Raw genomic sequence first — 24,439 nt, 5'->3', positions numbered from 1 at the left:
TTCTTTATTGGTTCGTTGCTGACCCCGTAGGCTAGTGCAGAGTCGCGGTCTGAGCGTCGCACATCTGCACTCGCTGGTGACAATCACCGTGTTTTGCATTCCCGATTCTGATTCGTCGTGCACCCTGGCACGACTGCGCATGGGAATAGCATCGGTCTGTAACTCGTCTTCTCTTTGAGAGCGTACTTATTCAAACGTTGACATTTGTTTAAATAAGGAATTCGGTTAAATTTGATTCCTTACGGCAATGTTTACAAATGGATGGAATGGCTGCAATGAAAACATGACCTTGTTTACGATAACAGAAGTGATTGGCCGGTTGATGCCAGCCAAGATCACGTTGCGTTGAGAGGTTAACGTCACATGCCAGACAAGTAGGGATTAATCAAATATATCAGAGGTCATCACGATAAATGAGGCAATGGTACATTCGACAATCCACGAGTTGAATTTCTCAAAGGTGTGTGGCTGTTGGGTGCTAGGATTGTTGATAAAAGACCATACAATGGACAGGATTTACTTTCAACCCACGCCTCTGCCAGCACGTTCCTGCCTCAACGCCACGGTTATGCCCCATCTGTAACGTCACCCCAATTGGTGCGGTCGTCGTCATCTTGCAATACTTTCATCTCCATACATTCGACTTTCACTTCCAACCTCAGACCTGGAGATAAACAACAGTTCCACGATCTTTTATAGAGTGTAGTCGTGCAAGGTTGCTGACATCGTTGACCAGGCAATGTCTCTCTCTACCATCTAACGGAAACATCCAAAGTGAATATCACGTCTGGGTATATCACGCTCTTTACCCATTCACTAAGCATTTTTTATTTGTATAACTGCGTCTGTGTGGGTTACATAATAAATACGAGTCTCTAGATGCCCATTGAAATACACTCATGTCGTGAGACAGGAATAATATCCCATCATCATCATCAGCCATGATCTAGCCCCTGCTGGATGAAGCCCTCCCCCCGTCATCACCATCCGCTATACAGCAGAACCCCTCTTGACGACAGTAATTGGTTCCAGGAAACCGGTCGTTAAGTGATTTGGTCGTTAAGCGATTATAGTAAATACACGTTAAAGGCTCCATTCGTTCCGATAGCATCGAAAGTTACCCATTTCACCCCCAAAACGTACCTGATAATATTTAAACAATGGATATTAATACATTAAGATACTAACAACATTATAAAGACATACTATAGAAAGAAACATGGTTAATCAATGCATGAATTCGTATTTATTGTACCTACAACAGCTCGTCGATAACAGGGGAATGATCGTTAAGCGAACACATTGGGCTCTATGGAGGCCCGTCGTTAAGTGATTAGTCGTTAATAGGAATGGTCAAGAGGGTTTCTAGTGTAATCTCATGCCACAAGCCATGGATCTCCTGCACCATGAGCCGATGCCATTGCTCCATCTCCATGGTTGAGGCGTCCTGGGTGAATCTCCTCCCAAGGTTGCACTTCCGTAATTGGTTTCAACCATCAGCTCTCACACCTGTGGCAAGTGACGACATGTCCTGCCCAAGTCACGTGTCCCACCCAAGTCGCGTGTCCCACCCAAGTCGCGTGTCCCACCCAAGTCACGTGTCCCACCCAAGTCACGTGTCCCACCCAAGCGACGTGTCCCACCCAAGCGACGTGTCCCACCCAAGCGACGTGTCCCACCCAAGTCACGTGTCCCACCCAAGTCACGTGTCCCACCCAAGTCACGTGTCCCACCCAAGGCCACCTACTTGTCTGAACAGTCCATTACTTGTCTCTAACTTGAGTTTGTTCCCTGATCCACGGGTTTCTCTCTCTGCCTCTCAAGAGTAATTCCAAGCTTGCGCATCTATCACGCTACTTTATAGACTTTCCACTTTTGTTCTATTTCTAAATGTCATAGCAGGTAATGTACACTGATTAAGAATGTACTATTTAGGCACTTTGCTACGTTTTGCTTTTCACGATGGAGCCCAGTTTTCCAGAAAGCGCTCCAATCCTCGCCCAAGAGAATAGGAATCAGTAAATTTCAAAGCTGGTTGAATGTTTTTTTGTTAAATTTTTTTTTAAAGACAATAATAAACATAAAAATGGAAGTCCCATCAGCCAATAAATTAAGTGGCTTTTACTTTTAGCAATTAAGCAACCTCCCATTACCTCTTTATCGTTTTAATATTACCATATTTTGCTGAACGGTATAAAAACTAAATTTTTATGGCAAGTAGATGCTACATATACGATGTAATTTTGTAATTGCGTGGAATAATGCAATTTAAATCTCCTGAAAAAAAAACAGTTTATGTTCGAGTGAATAGAGAATCAGCATCTTGCGATATCCACGTCCAGTCTTGAGATGAATCTTAAGCCTACAGAGGACACCGCGCTGGCATAACGAGTGCAAGGGGCAAGTGGTGGTACCGGTGGTGAGCAAGCCGACCTTTGAATCTGGTGAACTGAGTTCAATTCCTAATCGAGGCTAACAGCATTCATGAGTTATCTTCGGCCGTCATGAAACTCCCTTCACCAAGCCGTTACTGACCAGCATAGCGAAGTATGGTCGAACGACTGCACAGCCTACAGAGCGTGGCAAAGCACTCATCCAGAAGTGCGTTGACAAAGGGTCGTACATTATCATTATATTATCCAGTGCAAATACAATTTTAGCCCAAAAACCATTTCAATCGATTGGGGGGTGGGGAGAATAGTTCTGCAATTGTTTGTTACTAGGCGTAGACCACTGGCCCCGAGCACAAAAAGATAATTATTCGACCGCAGAAGATAACCCCGGGATTGCACTCGAGTATCGCCACGAGCAATGCCGCCGAATACGCTGACCCGGCCATTAGTTGTCAGAGGCACTCCACTACCCTCTGCCAATAAAGCAATTACATTACATCTGCAACAAAAGGGGGTTAGAGAGTGTCCCGTGCTCAAACGAGCATGAGCACTGCCCGCGCTCGTTTTTGAGCACTCACTCGTTCACGCGGGTGTCCGTGCGCGCGATTGCGCATTCTGTCACGCGTGGACGCATTAGCGCATTACAACGTTCGCTCGCTCGTTTTCTTCCCGAGCGACGGGTGCAGCTCTGCATAGCGTGCACCAACCTGGGCCACGAGGGCACATGCTGCGGCCGTTTGTGCATTGTTTTGAACTAAAGCAATTTTTTATTTGACCATGTAATGCCCAGTGAGCTACTATATAGCTCTTTTTCAGAAGCAACCACTGAGAAATGTGGATTAGTGATTATAAATTTACACCATTGACAATTGATGAAAACACAAATTACGTGATTTGTTTTGTCATTTTACGTTCAAATTGACACTTGTGAAAGAAGCGCTAATTACAGGAGACTGCACACTGAGCTCTGCGGCGGCGCGGCGCTGTAAGCATTGTCACGGATGTTTTGTGTGATGGCGCACGCCTCTGATCCAGTGACTGGGAGGCGGGGCTCGTGGGTCACACAAGGTTAAAGCCAGTGTGAGACACCTATTTTTTATTGTAATAGGTAAGGCCCACTGAGCTGTGTATCTCTATTTCAGAAGCGACCTGGCAATCACAAATGATAGCCCAATGAAGTGGCTTATCGTGTGGAAATTCATAGCAACAGCCAAATACTCTTAGACACACGTCAGGGTCAGCTTGAACCCATGACTTCCTGTATACCAGGCGAGGTAGTTAACATCTCCTAGCCGCGGAGCCCCTATCTGCACACAACACTCCAATGCACTGTGCAGGGGGGGGGGGGGACGCCGTGCCCCTGTGGCCTAACCCACAACCACTGGGGGACCATTCGCGAGTAGCTCACCCCCAACCTCCATAGCGCATCTGCACGTCCGTATTTGCAGGTACAGCGCTGTATATATTTAGTCCATGTGCCTTAATGTGGCAAAGCAAAGCCCGTCTAGTCACAACGAGTCTCGTGTGCCAGGGGGACTTGTGGTATGCATGATATCCATGAACAAGGGTTCATCGATGTCAATGCTGTTGATGCCACCCACACCATCACCATTGCTTCCTTCTCTCTGCTAGGTTCTGAAGCTGATGGAATGACAAACAAAATATCTCCAAGCTCTGTTCTAACAGCATTCCACAATCTGGCTTAAGGTCATCTTCCTTTTTGCCATTGCTGGACATCTGCGAAACAGAGCTTCATAGGCCATCGGATTTCTCCAGGATAAATGAAATTTCTGATTCTGTTTAATTGCATTGGTCAATTAACTACTACACAAAGTATATTAATGACGTGCATGCCGTCGTAATGTCACGGTTTTCGCACTGGATTTGCCATCCAGAGGTCACCGGTTCTAACTCCCCTCCGGCAGTTCAATTAAATGGGGGCGAGTTTCTTAAACCCCCCCCCCCTGCCTTTGTCCACAAAGCAGTGGAAATAACTGTGGCACAGCTCGTGCATCGGCAAGTCACGTGTGGTGGGGTAAAGTGTGGGTACTCCCACCTCTTCCAAGACATCTTAGCAAGCACGGAGGAGTAGGCTAAATACTCCCTAAGAGAGGCTGCCTACAGGCCCCTCGAGTGGAGGCCCTTCTGCCAGCAGTTGTGCTGGGCAGGAATTTGCAGGGCTGCACCTTTACCTTGTACCACTGCCGTGACCCAGGGAAGGCTTAAAGCCAGAGCATGGGATACTGTGAGATCAGATCGTGGAGGTGAGTTTCAAACTTGTAACAGCCTTGGGCTCTTACAGAAGGATGGAAATGATGGTGAAATCTGGTGGCACCTATGGCTTTGGCTATGTTTTTATGTTGAACGTCTTTTGTACCATGCGTAGCCAACCGTGATCAACCGGAGATGCAGGAAATGATGACCTCTTTGCCCGATGACCTCTTAACCTACCTACGCCCATTAATTCGTGAACGTGCTAGCCGAATTAATATCCATTTTAACAAAGTGGCCCCTTCATCAGGCATGATGTATCCTCAAGCCAATTAACTGTTTGGCAGCTACACAATGTGTAGCTACACAATTTGTAGCTGCCATGTTTAATGTCATGGTGGAGTTGCTTACTCTACCCTGTCATGAAATACCTAGCATCCTCGCGGCATGTACCTACATTTTTATCGCCAGGAGTCTTGTTATGCAAATGTGCTTCAAAGTGGATAATCGCAGTGCGTGCTGTAGTTAGACTGCGTGAGTGCAACCGTGACCTGCTCAGCCATCTGCGTTTTGACATGCGTGCTTGTATCTGCCGCAATAATTAGGTGTTACATTCAGTTCGGCTGATTATTTTAATTCTACTTCTTAATAGGCTAATTGCACTTCATAGGCAAAAGAAATTAAGTGAACAATTAAGGGACGATGTTATTTCTATTTAATTGGCACTTACAAAGTCAGAAAAAGAGGAAAAAATATTTATGCATGATCTACAGCCGACTACGATGTGCGGTGTGGGCTAACGTGTGTTGCGCGTGCTTGTGTTTGTTTATTAAATATCTGTTGGTGCGATGGCGAATGAGTTACTGGTTAGTTGGACGGTGGCTCCAAATCCCACTTGACCACGGGTTGAATTTCTGGTCACGCACAATCTCAGTGGCAACTTGTAATTTAAACCTAACATGAACCTGCCTTACTACCAATGTATAGCCCTTATATAAAGCCACTGCTGGACGAAGGCATGCTCATACCGCGTAGGTCACGGTTGATGTGAGTTGATAGGGGTTGCCCAGGACCGGTTTAGATATCGCTCGCCCTCGATGTTTTCCACGGCCGGGGAATCGTACTCGGCTTCCTCTGAGTTCAGAGCGCCGTGCGCTAACCACTGCTCCCACCGCTCTCTCCCCCTGCACACCTTCAGAGTGCCGGAACATAATTTCTGGCCAACAGCACTTTGCTGTAATAGTCTAAAGAGGGGATGTTTATCTTTACGTTGTGTACATTCAGTCACAGGGGGAATTTATTGTCATTGGATTTTAGATTACAACTGCTTTTTTGCATTCACAGCGCACGTGTATTTGCACAACACGGTATACGTAATGCACTTTTCAGGATGCTGCGTATTCCCATTAAGCGCAGCATGCATCGTGGCTCAGGGCCAGGCCTCATTAAAGCATCCGTGGATTCGGTATTGATGAAAAAAAATCTGTGGGCAAGACTAAAGGGAGCAGTTGTGGCGATTGTAAAGCGAGGGGAGTGCTTTGCTGGCTGTAGACCACATGATTTCCGAATCAGCGTTATTTACATGTTTGTTATCAAGAGACAGCAGTTAATATAGTGTGTGGGCTGCTTGCTTTACAATGGAAAAACCACATGTCCAACCACACCTAATACATAGATTCTGGCTCAGAGCCTAATGCCCTCACGATGCTGATTCAAGATCACAAAAATCTTGAGTTCAAATCCTGGCTACGGTCGACTTACGCAATCATCACTGTCTTCATCATCGTCATTATCAGCGAGATCTACACGAGGTCATTATAATCGCAACCATGCTGTAGGGAAGTCCTTTTGGTAAACTTCTTCCGATATTAGGAAGCCACTGGAGCTATGCACTTTTAAATCCAACTACTTTTTTTTGTTTAGTTTGTTGTCCTCCTGCACCTCCGATTAGCATGGTTGGCTGCGTACGGTGCGAACGAAGTTCAACATACATACATACATTGTCATAGGAATGCGGAATTTCCAAAACTGGTTGGTGGCTGTCACCATGGATGAGTATCACTCATTGCTGAGAAGACAAATGGGATCGCTGCGTTATTGACAAGTACTTGAACTTAAATAAACTGCGATTCAACATCCCAAGCGAAATTCACTAGTACTTTGTTCAGTCCACAGTGTTTATGTGTCTGGGATGAAACATCTACACCAGGGGTCGGGAACCTTTTTGACTGGGAGAGTCATAAAAGCCAAATATTTCTAAATATATTTCATTGAGAGCCTTATAGTATTTTTAACGTATAATAAATTAAATATGTCTTACTTTTAATGCGACTTCTGGTGCTGCATGGTTTTGCTGATGGCCTTGTAGTCTGGTTCATACGTGGTGAGGTTGAGCTTCATGCCGGCGTTGAGGCTTCCATCAGTTAAACGTGAGCGTAGGTTGGTCTTAATGTTCCTCATATACGAGAATGACTGCTCACATGCATATGTAGAGCCAAACATGGTTAATACGGCAATACTCACACGCTGCTTTGTGTGGTATGTCACAGGAAGCTCGTTCCAAATTTTAAGAATCAGCTGGTCTTCAGGTTGAAGATTTTTAATTTCTGTCCACTTGTGTTCCCTCGCCAGCTCTGCTCGCTGTCGCGCAAGACTTTCCAACTCTCGATTAAGTGACTTGAACTTACTCATCCACATGTCTGATGCCTTCAGGTCAGCAACTTCCAGCTCAAAGTCTCCGATAGAGACCCTGGGGATGCATGTCAGGTCGACTTTGTCCACTGCACACTCATGTGGATGAGTGATGAACTTGAAAAGACCAGTACGCGCACGAAATTCTCCAAAACGTGCTTTGAATGACTGCAGGAGATTGGACGTAAAGCCAGCTAGCTGCTGGAGATCTAGATGTTGAGTGGAGTCACTTGCTAAGCATGCATCTCTAAATTGTCGCAGTCTTTCAAAGTGCAGAAGACGACCTGTTTCAATGTCCCTGAGAAAGACTTCCAGCTTGCTTTCAAATGCAAACACTGCTTGTTGAAGGGATGAGATTGTATTTCCAATATCTTGCATTTTCACATTGAGCTGGTTCAGATGGCCAGTTATGTCCACGAGATAGTGAAACTGCAGGAGCCAGTCAGTGTTGTCTAGTTCAGGATGCTTGACGCCTTTCATTTCAAGAAAAGTCCAGATTTCACTCAGGAAAGCTGCCAAACGGCCGAGCACCTTCCTCCTTGACAACCAACGCACGTTGCTGTGTAAAAGCAGACCGGGATAATGATTCCCAACTTCTTCTAACAGAGCTTTAAACTGGCGATCATTTAAAGCTCGGGCAACAATAAAGTTGACCACTCGAATGACCAGCGACATCACCTCACCAAGCTCCTGGCCACACGTCTGAGCGCAAAGCGCCTCCTGGTGCAGAATGCAATGAAAACTTAGGATGGCTCTCTTTTCATGTTCACGGAGAAGCGCTACAAATCCTTTGTTCTTCCCCAACATACAGGGTGCACCATCAGTACAGACAGAAATAAGTTTATCCATCGGTAGTTTTTTTTCTTTAGCAAACTCCATGAAAGACGTAAATAAATCCTCTCCTCTTGTTGTCCCTTTCATTGGCAAAACAGCCAAGCTTTCCTCACGCAGTGTGTCACCTGCAGCATACCTGGCAATTATACTGAACTGAGATAGATGGCTAACGTCTGTTGACTCATCTATCGCGAAAGAAAAGTATGTCCCGGCGTTTATGTCCTTAATTTGTGTTTCCTCGACTTGATTTGCCATCATGATGCTACGATCGTGAACAGTTCTTGCTGACAGAGGCATGTCTTTTATTCGTTTGATTATCTTGTCTTTATTTGGGAAGTCATCAAACAGTTCATTGGCCACATCAAGCATGAATGTTTTGGCATACTCGCCATCTGTGAATGGCTTTCCATTCCTTACTATTGCCAAAGCACCCGCAAAGCTAGCAAAATTCCCGTCACCTTGCTTGGTCTACACACGTAGTTGCTGCTGACTCGTCTGCACTCTCCGCTGTAGCTCTTCGCATGCCTTTTTCCTGCTGTCCCCCGCTGGATATTTCGATGCAAATGAAGCATGGTGCATATCGAAGTGCCGCTTTATATTTGACCGTTTCATCGATGCAATTTTATCATTGCATATTAGACATACCACAGATCCTGCTCTCTCCACAAATGCAAATTCCTCTGTCCACGCAGCCTAGAATGCACGGTAATCATCGTCTTTTTTTCTTTTCGCCATCTTTTCCGTTACAAGGGTTGAAGCGGATAAACTAGTTGGCTATCTGATCAAATGGATTTCTTCCCCTTTACAATGACCCGTGACATGCTCGCGAGCCATTGGTTCCCGACCCGACCCACGGGTCACGGGACCCGTGACCCGTGAAATTTATCTTCAAAACTAATTTCTGTTTACTTTAAAATGACACAGTATTATTAAGCAATATCACAAGTATCTTAAAATCAGTTCCAAACTGATTTTTTTTTTCAACTCAAAATTGTCTGGGAGCCATATGCCGTCACCGGAAGAGCCATATATGGCTCGCGAGCCATAGGTTCCCGACCGCTGATCTATAGCCTAGCGGGCTGTGTTCTATAGTATGGCCAGCAATCATGAGTACATGGCTTGACTATAAAGTTATCAACACGTGTAGTTTCCTTTCAGTTGTAGGTATTCTGAACTTCATTCGCATCGTACGTAGCCAACCGTAATAATCGGAGGTGCGAAGTCAAACGTTGATAAAGACCCCCCCAGTCAGCGATTGCTCGAGGGGTGGTAACACCAACCTCCTTGCTGCCCCGTGTGTCTGCAACTCTTTCGTCTCAGTAGTTTGCCCTGCCGATTTACTCTGCCTACTCAAACCCTGGATACATTATTTGATCTCCTCTGCATGTAACCTTCTCTCTCTCCTCCCTCTCTCTTACTCCCTTTCCCTCTCACCACTCACCGATCAACACCCCTCCCTTCCCTACCAAACATGTGCCAGCAACTCTTGAGACGTGGTTTTCGTTATGGTGATTTAGTTTCGCACACAATGTATCGCATGAGATTATTCGCAAAAGTAGGCCACGGGCAGACTGCTGACATTCCAATAGCTCGACTGGAAGCCGCGCAGCATGATGTAGTCCTTGCTTGACTTTAACACAAAATGATTCCTGTTAAAAATTACTTTTCTGTAATGTCTGATTGATTGCCACACTGCGAAATAAATCAATGGTACTTGTTGTATAATGTTCAGGTCTAAAGAGGAGGCTCTTCATTAATATTACACGCACGACTTCGATATCATTCAATATCCCCGCGATAAACACCGCTGCGCACTTACGACTTGCCGTAACAATGCAAATATACGCGCATTGCAAAACCTCTAAACTTTTCAAACGAAGAGAAACAACGCATTGCATTAACCACGACATCATTATTAACATTATTCTCATCATCATCATCATCCATTTTTATAAAGCGCACTTTATTTTTGCAGCCAACAATCATTATTTTGTTGGCCGCAACGCGAGCAGGTGTTTCAGCACGGGCTGGGGGGCGGAGGAGCTGGGGGGTTAGAGGCACGACATTAAAAGTGAAGCACGCCGTTTTTCATCAACAGTTTTCTACACATAAATAAAACAATCCGAGAGCCCAAAGGGCTCCGAAGCAATAGACGTGGAGCGTGCCCGCAAAACCCGTGGCGGTGTCGAGCGAAGGCAACGCGGCCGGACCGGCGTGCGCGCCCTGCCTACATGGGGCTTTGACAACGCGCCGTGGCGTGAGTGGGAAGTTTACGTTCGTTTGGTGGAAATTCGGTCGCGGTGCGCGGGGGGGAATTTGGGTTCATTCTCGGTGTTAGGTCCTGGTGCTGGCTGCGAGGAGTCGCGGTGAAAATCGTGGCGGAGGCGTCATCTAAAACACTCCCCGAATAGCTTCATTTTATACAATTGACCGTAAACCCCCCTTTTGTTGCACTTTTTTCTCAATTGAACGGCAATAATAAATTGCCGTTTCATCTTGCCATGGTTAGATTTAAGTATCATTCATTGGTGCATCATAGCACTTAAAAGCATGGCTGGACATGGGAAATTATGCTTTATGGCACCTGTGAACATTTGGAATATGCATAAAAGGCCTCATAAACGGGGCACATTTTACATCGCACTATAAAATGTATACTGCGGTCTAACACCATCAAATTTGAAAAACATCGATGACACTGGGACGCGTGCCATTTCCCCCCTTTTATGCGGGGGGTAGATGTTCTCCTTCTCTCACATCTGATGTGAGGGAGCAGCCGCCCTTCACTCATGAACGAAGAGGTGAAGCTGCAGCACTGCAATATCCCGCTCTCGCCACTGCTGGCAGAAAGGCCTCAGCAAGGGGGAGCTCTAGAAAGCACTCTCTACAGGGTTTCTGGCCTACTACTCCACGCTGGCCCAGATGCCTTGGAAGATGTGGGAGCAGCTGCACCATGGTGGTGAGATGTTAACTCCCTCGCCTGGTATGCAGGATGACATGGGTTCGATCCCGACCCTGAAGCCTGTATATTTAGAGTTTGCATGTTTCTCTCCCTGGGGTCATGTGGATTTTTCTCCGGGTCCTCTGGTTTTCCCCTCCATATTTAGAATCAACATGCGTTTAAGTATTTGGCTGTCTTAAATTTCCACATGATGATAATCCACTTCGTTGACCTATCATATATGTTCAGGTCGCATCTGAAAAAATAGCTACATAGCTCAGTGGGCCTTACCTGGTCAAATAAAAAAAAGTTTTTAAAAAGTTGTAGTTTTACCCTGCTACACGCAACCTGCCGATCGACCGGCCGTGGCACGTACCCATTTCTACTGCTGCTAGGAGGACCAACATTGGAGAAAAATTCAAGAAAGCTCGCACCGTCATTTCGACTGCCACGCTGGCAGATGGGAAACCAGTGAACCTTCGCATCGCCAGGCCCAAGCGCACTACCCACAGCACCACGCAAGCGCCCCTTACGACAATCACAACAGTCGAACTGAAATGAGCGCGTGCGCGCCCCCCGGCGTGCCCTGGTGTGGCCCCGACGTGCCCCCGGCGTGCCCCAGGTGTGCCCAAAGAGTGCCCCGGCATGCTTACACGAGCTGCGCGAGTCCTTGCCCCACAGCTTCCTGCGGTTGAGGCTGCCCGCGGGGCTCACGGGGCAGTAGGTGCGCGACACGGTGCTGCACGCGCTCGCACTCGAGAATCCCCGGGGCAGCGTGCTGTCGGAGGTGGCCGAGCGCAGGCTCCTGGGCAGGCTGCCGCTGGGACTGGAGGTGCACATGCTCCGGGGCAGCGAGCCTCCCGGGGTCGACGGCTGGTGCGTCCGGGGGAAAGTGCCGCCGGGGCTGCCGGGGTAGAGGCTGGGGGGCGCCGCCGCAGGCGCCGCGGCGCCCGCGCTGCTGGGATGGCGCATCCTGGGCAGGGTTCCCCCGGAGGGCGGGGAGGAGGCAGCGTGGGCCCGGCGGGGCAGGCTGCCTCCGGGGCTCGTGGGATAGGGCAACGTCGCCAGCTGAAGGGAGCCCAGGCTCTGCACGTGGTCCGACGCGGAGGACGTGCTCGGGGTGGGCAGTGTCCCTGAGAGGAATAACACGACAACGACGATAACGACGGCCATCATTCGCCATTAAGTAACGGCGACCTCACACGACGGTACTTTTTGTGCAAGCAAGGTAGATTTTGTGGCCGTGAAGTGCGGAAGGCTCTCTGGCAGGACGGCGTGAAGATGGAATGGAGGTGTCACGAGTTAACGGAGTGAGATAACTGCCAGATGGACCACCTGTGCTCCACGCTGTGCCACACAATGCACGTGTGCGTACAATTATCCAAACGGCCAAATTTCAGGGACACCATGACATCTATGGAGTCTTGATAACTAAATAAGAGGCATTCTCGCAATGCTCATCTGTATTGGTGGGCCTGAGCACGGTGTGGTGCATGTGAATTACTCTACAATGCATCCACCTTATCTCGCAATTTCCATATCTTATACTTGAATATAAACGCACAGATAAACAGCCGTGTTTAGCGCAGCTCGGGGTAAACGCACGCTGCGATGTGGGACGACGATGATATCTTAGCCGACACGTAGCGTGTGTACGATTCACAATGGGAGCGTGCGCTTGGCTTATTAACGGGCTGAGTGCAAAAATAGCGCAATGGGTAAAACCCCCACATTAGTTACAACCGCGCAGCTTTAAGATCGGTGCTAATTACCGCGAGGTTTTTTGAGGCAATACAATTAAATGGATAAAAAAGGCCAAACGCATTGTTGTAAAATGGCAGTTGGGTAAATATACATATGCTGACCTGGATGAACCCAATATTAAAGTGAAAATGAGGTGTCATACTTCATCATTCTATCATCTTTATTTCCCCGTAAACCCATGTGCTTTAAACGTGACCTTTATTTTTAGTGTTATCTTTAATGCATTGTACGTGCAGTTTCTACTCGCTCACTGATTAGCACGGGATAAGTGGGGGGAACTATTTGACCGTGGATGACCCAAAAACACTAAATTAGCGTCTATTTTTGTTCATCTCAAACACTGCACCGTGTATTGGTAATGAGAGCGTGTTGTTAAGTATATTCAGCTTGAGTTTATACATACACTGCTGCCCTGCACAGCCACTGAAAATGTTTTTGAAGTTGAACACGAAAACACTTTTAAACTAAAACGAACCTATTTTTATTGGACCAGGTCAGGTGCACTCAGCTATGTAGAAGGGATCTGACGACAAATGAGTGCTCACTATAGTGGCTTATCATCATGTGGAAATTTATATCAGCCACATATTCTATATGCATGTTTCTAAATTTGGAGGGTAAAACTGGAGAAAAATTCGCACGACCACGGGGAGAATATGAAAAAAACTCCAAATATAATTTATACTTAATAAATATTAGATTATATATAGGCGTCAGGGTCGGGATCGAACCCACGAGCTCCTGTACACAAGGCGATCTAGTTAACATCTTGCCATAGTGGCAACCAATACATTTAGATACATTTTTTAAAGATTTTTTATTTCAATTAAAAAGTGAAAATGCTTTCATGAAGTGAAATTGAAGCATGGACCAAAGACAAATAGATTGCCACTGTCTTCATTTTAAGTGTTAGAAAACAATATAACAGTTCAATACTCTTGTTAATGAGAAATTGTATCATATTGCAATTATCAATGATAATAATTGGATTTTAGGGGTATCTAAAATTTGGAGATAGATAGATTAACTGTTTTTATTGACTCATATGAAGTAATAAACAAGTAATATAAAATACATCTGTACATTTGTTTAACTTGTAGAAAGTTATATTTACAAGAAAGATATGCAGACAACGTCCCCTTCATATATTAATCGCTCCACGTGAAAATGTTGTATTTCAGCACAACTCACTGGCCCAACTGCCTTCCGGGAGTGCATAATATCAGCAGCATGGATTTAGTCGAAGCAAACTCTGGACTGGTATCGACATAAAGCATCTCATCAGCTGCATGTTGAAACCGGTCCAATGCTGAATCAATGCCACTGAAAATATACACTCAAGAAGTCTGTGGGGGGATAAGTTGTGTAAAGAAAGTGCAATTTTTTTTCGAGAGACAGATATATGAAAGAGACATTGTCTGCTTATCTATGTTGTTATTTACATTCTCTGCAGTGACACCAATTATTATTTTGTGCTATGCATTTACAAGAGCGTGTGGTGGGTTAGAATTGTGGTCATTGTATCCGCCATCAAGGGGGATTCTTGGAGATTCTTTGGCATTGACTTATGCCAGATCGTCAGTCTTGTTTACGTTTTTTGCGACGGAAAATGTAGTATGGGGTCCATTTCTTGGGGGAATAAAACGTTACAATGTCTCCATCACCGTGGGGCACATCGCTAAGGTTATGCGTTTGGGCCCTTTTTTTCAACACGTGAATCTGGCCTCCAGAGTAAGAGACATTTATACGCCATTTAGTGAGGAAAGCCTGATTGAGTTTTAAGACAATTGTCACTTTTTTAAGAGAACCTGGAAAGCCCAATCGGGGACATTTTACCAAAGTCAATAATTTTAAAAGTGTTTTATTTTTGTATTCGAGGCAATACAGATTTAAAATCTATACCAAATGTTGTTTGGAGATTAGATATTTTTTTCATTTAAGATAATTTTCATATCAAATTTGTCTCATCCAACTGAAACAAATTGATGCAATTACATTTTGCCAAACGATTAGTCTCAGGGTTGGTATCAACTGATGGAACATATTTTGGTTCTTGGCACCCTATGTGTTACTGATATTGCCACAACACAACATTGTATGTAAATACAGCTCTGGAACAATGCTAACATATAAACAGAGATATAAAATCTGATGCCAATATTCCCACTCATGTAAAGCCACTTCGCATCCTAGCGTGCCCTTACATGTTAGCAAAATACACATAGCAGGTTTCTAAGTGCTCATTCATGTCTACCAGACTGATCGTTTCATTACTTCTTAAAAAGAGTTATAAAGCTTAGTGGACCTTACCTGGTAAAAAAAAGTTAATAGTTTATATCTTGACTTAAAGCTTTCGTGACTGCAGGAATTAATAGTTTAGTTCATCCATATGATGCGTTTAACCTCCACATTGCAGGTCACAACATTCTCTTCCTGCTTCTTCCCTCACACTGCTCAACTTTGCAATTCCCTCCCAATCGTCACTTTCCCCCAAACTCTTAGTTATAATTACTTTGCTCAAATCAAGAAATGTGTTACCGTTGACAAGTCACAACTTTCACGGTGCTGTCTGTTGCTGGCTGTATGACGTTTTGGGCCTTTTGGCTTGTTCTCAGCAACTGTGTTTCAAATAAAATAATACGTATCGATGTAATCTATTCATTCTGCACACGTGCTCTGATACTTGCATTGCCTTTGTACTGTTCGCCTTTTGGTGTTCTCTGGTCTGACACTGGTGGTGAGACAGGACCATGAACAAGGCTGTCTCTGGTGTAGGCCAATCAGTTTCAAAGACAACGCCTTTATATTATCAGAGCATGTTTGTTTGCATGATTTGCCACAAGCACGTGTGGTTAATGCAGATTTGATGCATTGCAAAAGGTTTCTATTTGGTATTGAACATCTCAACACGTCCTGCTTTTTTGCCAGAAAGGGTAAAACCCATTCTTGTTTTTTCATATTAAATTATAATTATTTGAATCTCAAACGTACAACTTAATGGATGTATCATGAGCGTACGAATCCATGATAATTGATTAACCAATCCAGATCAACATACTTACGATCTATACTTGTAACATATTTAAACCTTTAAAACTACGTTTCCATCTTTAATGGACACATTCAAGGTCACATGACAGGGCACACTGTATTCGTGATGTATTTTTTAAAAGGTGTTGTCACTATTGCGTGAATAAGTCATTGTATATAGTTACTATTCTGCGATGGATGGTGGTACGGTCTTGGGAATGGACTGAGGCAATGACATTTTCATCAGCATTATTTAAAGTTAAAAGAGGATAGAATACGACTCCATGTGGAGAAAGCTGTGGGTTTCGGTGCGTGACGTGGAAGAACTGAAAGATTTCACACACCCACAAACAGGCTTCAGCGTTTCATTTTTCTTCCTCACTTGTCACGCGGCTTGGCAAGGCGAGTGACAAGGCCGAGGAGCGCCCGTCACGTCAACAATGCTTGTTGGTAGTGTTCACATCTGACACAATTCACTGAGGAACTCTTGACAAATTGGTATTTTTCTGGCAGCTCCAAGTCAGTTGCCACACGCGCACACGCCGGGGAACATTCTAACAAGCAGCCTCAGACATTATGCGTGGGCTTGATGGTGCCGTGATTTTTTTCTCTTTCCAACCTTTTATCATTATTTTCGTTCACCGCATACATAATCACCTCCCCTTTCACTCTGTGAGACAACCCTATTCCAATAACAGCCACCCCTGGATTGCCACCCCCCCCACCCACAAAGACTGAAATGTTCTCGAAATGTGTATTTATTTGTCGCAGTTGCTCTCGCATTAAACGAGGTTACAGCCGCTTTGCTCAAGAAAGCACCGCAGTTGAATACCAATGCGAGCCGGCGAGTCACCTTCCCTGGGAACATGTAAATAAATAGCGTGGTGGCCTCCCCAAAAAATAATAATATAAAAAAGATGAAGCCACCATTGCCGCTCCGCTGCCTGTCATATTTATTCTGGTCACGCCGTGCCACTCGGATATGAGTTGGAGACTCCTCCACTCCTCCTCGCTGCCTGGAGCCACTCTGCCAGCCTCACAAGCGCACGGCTGCCACAGGGAGCCAGCAAGCCACAGTGCTGGCTCACGCTGAGACACAGGCGAGCTGGGGGCTATCCCATTATTGAAGTAACCGATTAACCGGTTCTATTCCTCGACTACTTGGATAAACCACTAATAGTTTGTGACGGGGGGGGGGGGAGTCTAAATCGTGCCATTGGACGGGAGGTGATAGGCAGGGCTTAGTGACGCCACTGGTATAATGAACCGTATCACATTGGGCGTGGCTTGTAGGGGGTTTCCAGCCTTCGAGAGGCAGGGTGTCAGGGCAGCCGCCTTTAATAAAGCGGACCGCGGAATGGACCACGATAAAGTAGTGTATTCATATTTTTGATTGATTAATTGACTAATTGTCCTATATTCTTGGGTCTTTCGGTAGAGTCACATAGATAGGTTCAAATAAAATAACAAAAATAAACAAAAAAAATTAAAAATTTTATTTGAACCTATTTACGTGACTTTACCGAAAGACCCAAGAATATTAATTCCTGCAGTCACGAAAGCTTTAAGTCAAGATTTAATTATCCTATCTCTAAAGCACACTATGCAGATAGCTGGAATAACATATGGCAGTGCTGGGGAGTAACACAGTACAAGCTGCAGGTAACTGACTCATTTATACGTTTGCAGGTAGCCAGCAGAAACGCCATGACATTGTTCCTATTCTTGGGGTGTAAAAAGATTACTGTAGCGCAGCATGTATCAGTTGATTAGTTTTGCTTGGACTAGAATGTACAGCATCAGCAGCTTGTGTTAATACAAATGTTATGAAGAGTATGCTACTAAGTTCACGGTGATAATATAGTTCTGTTAATAATAAGTAATCAAATTAAGTTACTTTGAAAATACTGATTAAGGAATTCGACTGTCCATGCAAGTTATCTGTCACAGAACAAGGGAAATCACCCCTACGACAGGAAATCCCCAGATATTGAACAGGCTGTGGTATGAGGAGGAAGCTGCTGACCTATTTTTATGGATTCTCCAAGCTACCCTTAAACGAGTTGGTTTCTTCAGGTACCGTGGTTTCCTGCTGCATTGGAAAACAACTCAAACATTCCAAGACTTGAAAGACCTGAGGTTCAGCAAATCTGTCCTCGATAGATAAATAAATAATGGTAATGCTATCCGGTTTCATTGACACAGGACAGGAAGTTTGCCACAAGTAGCAAGTCACACATTTACGCTGTCCGAATGCAATGGTCGTGAAGAAAGGACAATCGGTTAAAATCGCGGCAATTTGCCCGTTGTACATACATGTACAGTCTGTTCTCCTATAACGCGGTAGTTGCAATACTGAAAAACACCGCGTTATGGAAAAATCACGTGATTACAAATAATATATAACATAGGGTGAAACACAGTCCGTGTTAACACGTGAGATGCGTATGCAGGCTGAACAAAGATTGAGGCGCATGGGAAGCATCTATAAGCATCCAGCAGCATCCCACCTTGTGTCATGCTACGCCGAGACAGCCGTACGACTGCTAATTCCTACTCGCGCGAGGCAGTTCCGTTCACTTGATCACATTATATACAATTCGCATCCGCGTGATAAAAAAGTGTTCCCTAATACATTCATCGCGTTATATCCAATTCGCGTTATGAAAACAACACGCAGCATTATAGGAGAATGGACTGCATGCTGAACTTCTTTCGCACCGTTGTGCACCGGGGCTCACGAGTGAGAAACTCAAAGGGAGATGGGGAATTTACGATGTCTGAGGTGGCGAGGTGGAATGGGAGGCCTGCAGGAGACGGGGGCGGCATCCTTTACGCGGGCGGCACACGCGTCCAGATGGCTGCTCGCATCCACGGCGACGACTGCACACAGACGATGGACGGACGCACAACAACAACAGCAAGGAATCATGGCATGGGCACGGGAGCCATGAAGATGCGTGATGAGAATGTCAATATGAGCGTTTTTCTTTCATTCTCAGGTGCAAGGGGGAATTCTGTGAAGTTAAAACGTAAAGGTGCAGTAACTTGCTCTTGCTAGACCCTCTTCGAGGGCATTTTGGGCAACTCTTCCAAGCTGGCCACAGGCATCTCGGAAGAGCTACGAGTACTGACCCACCCTTTATTCTAGCATGTGCCACCTGCCGTTCAACTCACTGTGGGGGGAGGGGAGGATTTAAGAACATTGCCCCAAATGTTTAAACATGACTCCACACCGGGAGATTAGAACCAGCGAGCAAAGCAGGGCCGCAAGTCCTGTGAATGTAGTCTATGGGATATGTAATCCCCAAAATCCACACATCCAGATGTTGAAGTAAAATAAATCAGAATACAGTGGCCGGGTGCCTCGGAGGGACGAGCCGTGGCAGGGTGCACTGCTTCAGTGCTGCTCTGAGGCAGGCTTTGAATAGTAACAACCATCTGTGATTAATCCGAGTTCTCAAGTGTCACAAGTTCATGGTCTCGGCCCAATAACTAATGAGCTTACAACAACAACAACAAAACTCCCCATCATATTGGCTTTTTCATGTAATTTGGAATATTTTAGCTTTGAGGCTTTAATTGGCATGGTGGATAAAGGTGGGCCACCGAGTGTGCCTTCTGCAAATGACATCGGTGTTATTCTGTGAGATCATCTTCCTGGGGGTCACATTTATCGTCTCAGGACAAAACAAGAGTGCAGTTTCAATATAACTTGGAAATAGGGAAAATACATTAAAAGCCACGGCCAATGCTCACGGCTAGATGATTACCGCTGCCCATTGCGGTTCTCACATGCAAACAAATTCATGAAAACATATATACATAATTAACACAATAATCAAAGAAAGTGACAACGTAAAGCCGCACACGATAAGACAAAACCCACATTAATGGCTTTCCCCCCGTCGGTGAAAGCCATGGGAAGATGAAACGAGCCCATGAGCCGCAGGCCTCGACAGGATGCAAAGAAAAGCAAAATTGCGCGTTGTTTTATGACAAAACTGCCACAAATTTAAATAAAAAATGCATCGGAACGTTCCCTTCTTCCTCGTGCATTATTTAGACAAAGCAGAAGCGCAGTCAGGGTCTGGTGTACGAAATTGTTATATTGTGGCTTTCATACAGTAGAGGCCCATGCTGGTTGTTAATTTCGTTTGCGGATAGGCTTTTTTTGGTCTCACAAAACGATTGCGTCATGAGAGACGACATTGATTCGCATTTAAGCTGAACGAAACGGAAGAATAAATGGACGAAACGACTTCATGAAATGAGGCGATGCTGTTGGCTCTACCTTGGAATTGTGCATCCAATGCGATGTTGAAGAAAAGAAGGAAAAAACCGAGGCCTTTTGATTCTTGTAAAAGGAAACAAAATAACTTCTTATCAGGTAACAAAAATTACCATACGGTGGCATGCACTTCCTCAGCGTACGAAACTTTTACAAATTAATCATTATCAATGGCCATGCTCAATCGAGGCTCACCAAAGCCACTGGAATCTCTCGTGTTGCTGCAAAGCAACAATACGTCTGACACCTGCACACGAGCTGATTTCAACGGTCCGTCTCTGCGGTAACTTCCCCTCGGGTGTCTTCTCTCTTCAGGAACTGCTCATTTCTTTAGAACTGCGTTTTGTGTTTAGTTTGTTGCCCTTTCCCACACCTCCGTTTAGCACGGTTGGCTAATTACGGAGCAAAAGAAGTTCAAGTTCAACATACTTTGGCTGCTGCTCCGTAGTTAGTCTCGACCACCGATCACCGTCTTGACCACCGGTCACTCTGCCTTCTGGCGACCCACGTTTCTTAACGATCAATATGATGTACGTATGCTTAACTTCTTTGGCACTGTACGTAGCCAACCGTGCTTACTTGCGAACGTCCTCTGACCCGTGTGTTCCTCTTTTAGTCACTCAATGTAATTCCAAGCGTGCACCTTCACAAGTTCCTTTGCATACTTTTCGGCCTCTGTTACAACTTTTTTTATCAATGTCCTCTTTTCTGAATAATGTGTCATAGCAGATCATATTTGCAGATATTTCTAAGTTCGTGTTTAGGCACAATTAAACGTAGATTTTCATAATCAAGTTAAATGTTTCTAAAAGCACTCCAATCTATGTTATCATCGTCCTCCCAGTTTGCCTTCAAAACCTGTCCTAGGTAGATGTACACGGCTGTGTCTTTTCAAAACAATTATTTGGAGAGAGAAAATGTCAACGCAACTGTCAACTACACTTCTGCGTAAAGGGCCTTAAAATTTAAAATATATATAATTGGCGACGTTTCAGACAATGACCCTTCTTCATAGCACTTCATAAGACCCTTCACGCAGAAGGATCATTGTGCAAAAACGTCAGGGATCATGCTTTCGTGTTTTTTCAGTTGCGGCCCTCTGACGGGTACCTCCAATTGTAAAGCAAACCTTATGTATGTGTATGAAAATATAAGAATAGGTTTTACCCTTTCTACCAATAAAACACGAGGTGTTAAGATGTTTAAACACCAAATAGAAACCTTTTGCAAGGCATAAAGTCTGCATTAACCACACGTACTTGTGGTGAACATGCAAACAAACATGCTCTGATAATATATGAATTGTCTTTGAAAGGGATTGGCCTACACCAGAGACAGCAAACTGTATGGCCTTGTCTCACCACCATCAGTATTAGAACATCTTAAGATATGTTTCATTGCCAGAAAGGGTAAAGCCTATTGTTATGTTTTCATCAGTTTGATGCGTATGTGGCTCTAGTGTTGCTCATGACAAACAGTGGATGTGAACTGCAGGAAATGATTGGTGGCTGACTGAAGCCTGCAGCATTTGACAAATGAAAAATATTTGCGCAAAGCCGAAATCACGTTCAACAAAGTTTGTTCGACAATCTTGATTTGAAGCATTCGTGACTGCAGGAATCCATACTCTTTGGTTCTTTCGGTACAGTCACGTAGGTAGAAAAATAAAACCAAAAATAATGTCACGACGTTTCAATCGCAACACGAGCAGTCGTCCTCAGGCGGAAAAAATTATCCAGCAGTTCCACTGCTGGATTGTGTTGCGATTGAAACGTCGTGATATATTTTGTTGTGTTTTATTTTTATACCTACGTGACTTGACCGAAAGAACCAAAGAGTTTGTTCGACAAATAAAGATATTTCATGACGATATGTAATGAAGGGACGCAACTGTCAAACGCATCTCAACGTGTGGTTCGTGGGCCAATAATTAAAGTAAAGACCACGATAGAAATTGTTATTAAATAAGTGTGTTAATGACAAAAAAAACCTCTCTGCCAAAAGAATAACGTTTTCAAATCAATACAAACTTCTTTTGCTAATGACATTTGGATTGGAAGTAAACCGGGACGCTGACAAAAAGTAACACAAAATCTGAAAAGTGCACAAAGAAGGATGAGACAATGCACGCTTGGAATTGCAAGAGAGATGCAGATAAGGAAATGTGAATTGGCGAAAAAAAGCTCGCATAGGAGACATCACAGTGTTGTGAAAGTAAGTGGGCCTGCACAGGGCACATCGCTAGAAGGGATAGCGACGGCGGCTGGGACGAGAGTCCTGCGCGGGGGATCGGTGACCCAGGGGAGACCCGCAGAGAGTGCCGGTTTTGTGTCAGGTGCACTCGGGTTACTCGGGCTTTGTGTCATCACGACTCAACCCGTACCCACGACGGCAAAGCCATACACAAACGACTTCATTCCAGCTGGAAAGCAACCGGCTTTGTGGGTCACCTGCGGTTAGCCTCGGGAAACTAAAACCTATTTTAAATTTTACCAGGTAAGGCCCACTGAGCTATATAGCCCTTTTTCAGATGCGGCCTGAATGAAGTGGCTTATCGTGTGGAAATTTACAGCAGCCAAATACTTTCCATGCGTGTGCCTAAATGTCGAGAGAAAAACCGGAGTAACCGGAGAAAAATCAACACAACCACGGGGAGAACAAATATACAGGAGTCAGGGTTGGGATCGGACCCACAACCTCCTTCGTACTGGGCGAGGGAGTTAACATCCACCAAGGTGCCCAGAAACCTGACCCCGATGCAGGACTCGAGCCGAGAGTGGTTTTGGAATGGCTACCAAAGGACGGAGCGCGCCCAAGATGATGGCTACCACGGAGATTTAATCATAAAATCTGCTCAGGATGGACCCTGGCATCGTGAGATCGTGAGGGTTGGTGACAACACAGAAGGAGCCTTCATCTAGCAGTGGATAAGTCATGGCTAGCGATGATAATGGTTATTTTTTTACATGTAAAGTTGCAAAAGTTAAGGTGTCTTCCTGCTCAAGGGTGCATCTCACCTTCATCGTTGGCCTTGAGCTCGTGGTAGCAACTCCACATTGCTATGGTCAGAGTCAGTCCGTACACAGCCAAACCACGGCTGACTTAGGGTGATGATTTTGCTGACCCCAGAGGGAGAATTTGCTGAATTCATCCTCGAATTTTCAGTGGTAACCTTTCAATTGTGAGCCAGGTGCTCGCACTACCATTCTACTCAGCCACATTAAAGCGATACGTTTGGAAATGAATACCACACTATGTTTAAACGAATTGTTTTTTGAATCGCGTATTTTATCAGTGTATTTGCATACGTGTAGACCTAATGACATTAAGCATGATAAATAATACTTAATGTGCACCACAGTGTAGCACATGGCTGAGTCCGAAAATATTTGTCGTTCTGTATACAATGAACACTGGATAAAAACAAATTGGACAGCGATGTATAAATAATGGGGAACAAAAGGAACATTGCAACAAAGCAACACTATGTTGTCGTAATGTATTCAAATGAGGCAATTATTAGGCGATTTATGTGCATGAGTAATGTGCACAATTTGCAGACGTGTTTGTGATAAACAATTACCAATCTCGAGTCTCAGACCATCGTAGCATAACTCGTACTTGTATTTTGTAAAGTTACGCTTTATTGCCTAACGATGACTGTGAAACAGCATGTTGTAAATGAGGAAATCATTATTTGAGGCGCTTATTAAACCTCTTAATTTCAAGTATTGCCTTAAAAGTAATGAATGTGTTCAAGTCCGAATGAAATTAAATCTAGATTTGAAGTTTTCGTGACTGCAGGGATCCATACTCTTTGGTTATTTCGGTAAAGTCACGTAGGTAGAAAATTAAATAAATTAAATCACGACGTTTCGATTGCAACACAAGCAATCATTATCAAGTGGGAAAACCACGGCAATAATTTTTTTTGCTGAAGTAGGAGAGAGATGCCGTGGTAAGAGGTTTTTAGGTAAGAGAGGGGGGGGGAGATGATTGCTTGTGTTGCAATCGAAACGTCGTGATTTAATGTATTTATTTTATACTTACGTGACTTTACCGAAAGAACCAAAGAGTATAGTCCGAATGAAATTCTTAAGTTTAAAACTGAGCAGTAAGACACAAATACATATGTATGTTGAACTTATTTCGCACCGTACGTATCCAATTGTGCTTCACCGCCTTTTACAGCAGCAACAAGTCGGGTTCAAAATGGGGAAGCTGAAGACGTGCCAGGGCGCTGTGCCCCCCTCTGGGGAACGCGTATGCAATTACACCACAAGC

General features: G+C 44.8%; 1 protein-coding gene across 3 annotated transcripts in view; it reads right to left on the bottom strand.

The window, feature by feature from the left end:
* The window catches only part of LOC133349539 (glutamate receptor-interacting protein 1-like), a 334,917-nt gene that overhangs the window by 80,606 nt on the left and 229,872 nt on the right, over positions 1-24,439 (bottom strand). For 2 of the 3 annotated variants that reach the window (XM_061563083.1, XM_061563082.1), the window contains 2 exons: positions 18,640-18,747; positions 11,724-12,203 (listed from right to left, as the gene is read on the bottom strand). In XM_061563083.1, coding sequence (XP_061419067.1) covers positions 11,724-12,203; positions 18,640-18,747 — 588 coding nt within the window. The remainder of the gene's footprint in view (positions 1-11,723; positions 12,204-18,639; positions 18,748-24,439) is intronic. The other variant, XM_061563084.1, reaches the window with a different exon arrangement.

This window comes from Lethenteron reissneri, chromosome 30, assembly GCF_015708825.2.
Source record: "Lethenteron reissneri isolate LAM-NWPU_2019-01 chromosome 30, ASM1570882v1, whole genome shotgun sequence".
NCBI lineage: Eukaryota > Metazoa > Chordata > Hyperoartia > Petromyzontiformes > Petromyzontidae > Lethenteron > Lethenteron reissneri.
Note: the sequence above shows the minus strand (reverse complement) of the source record. Positions and strands in the feature narration are given on the sequence as shown.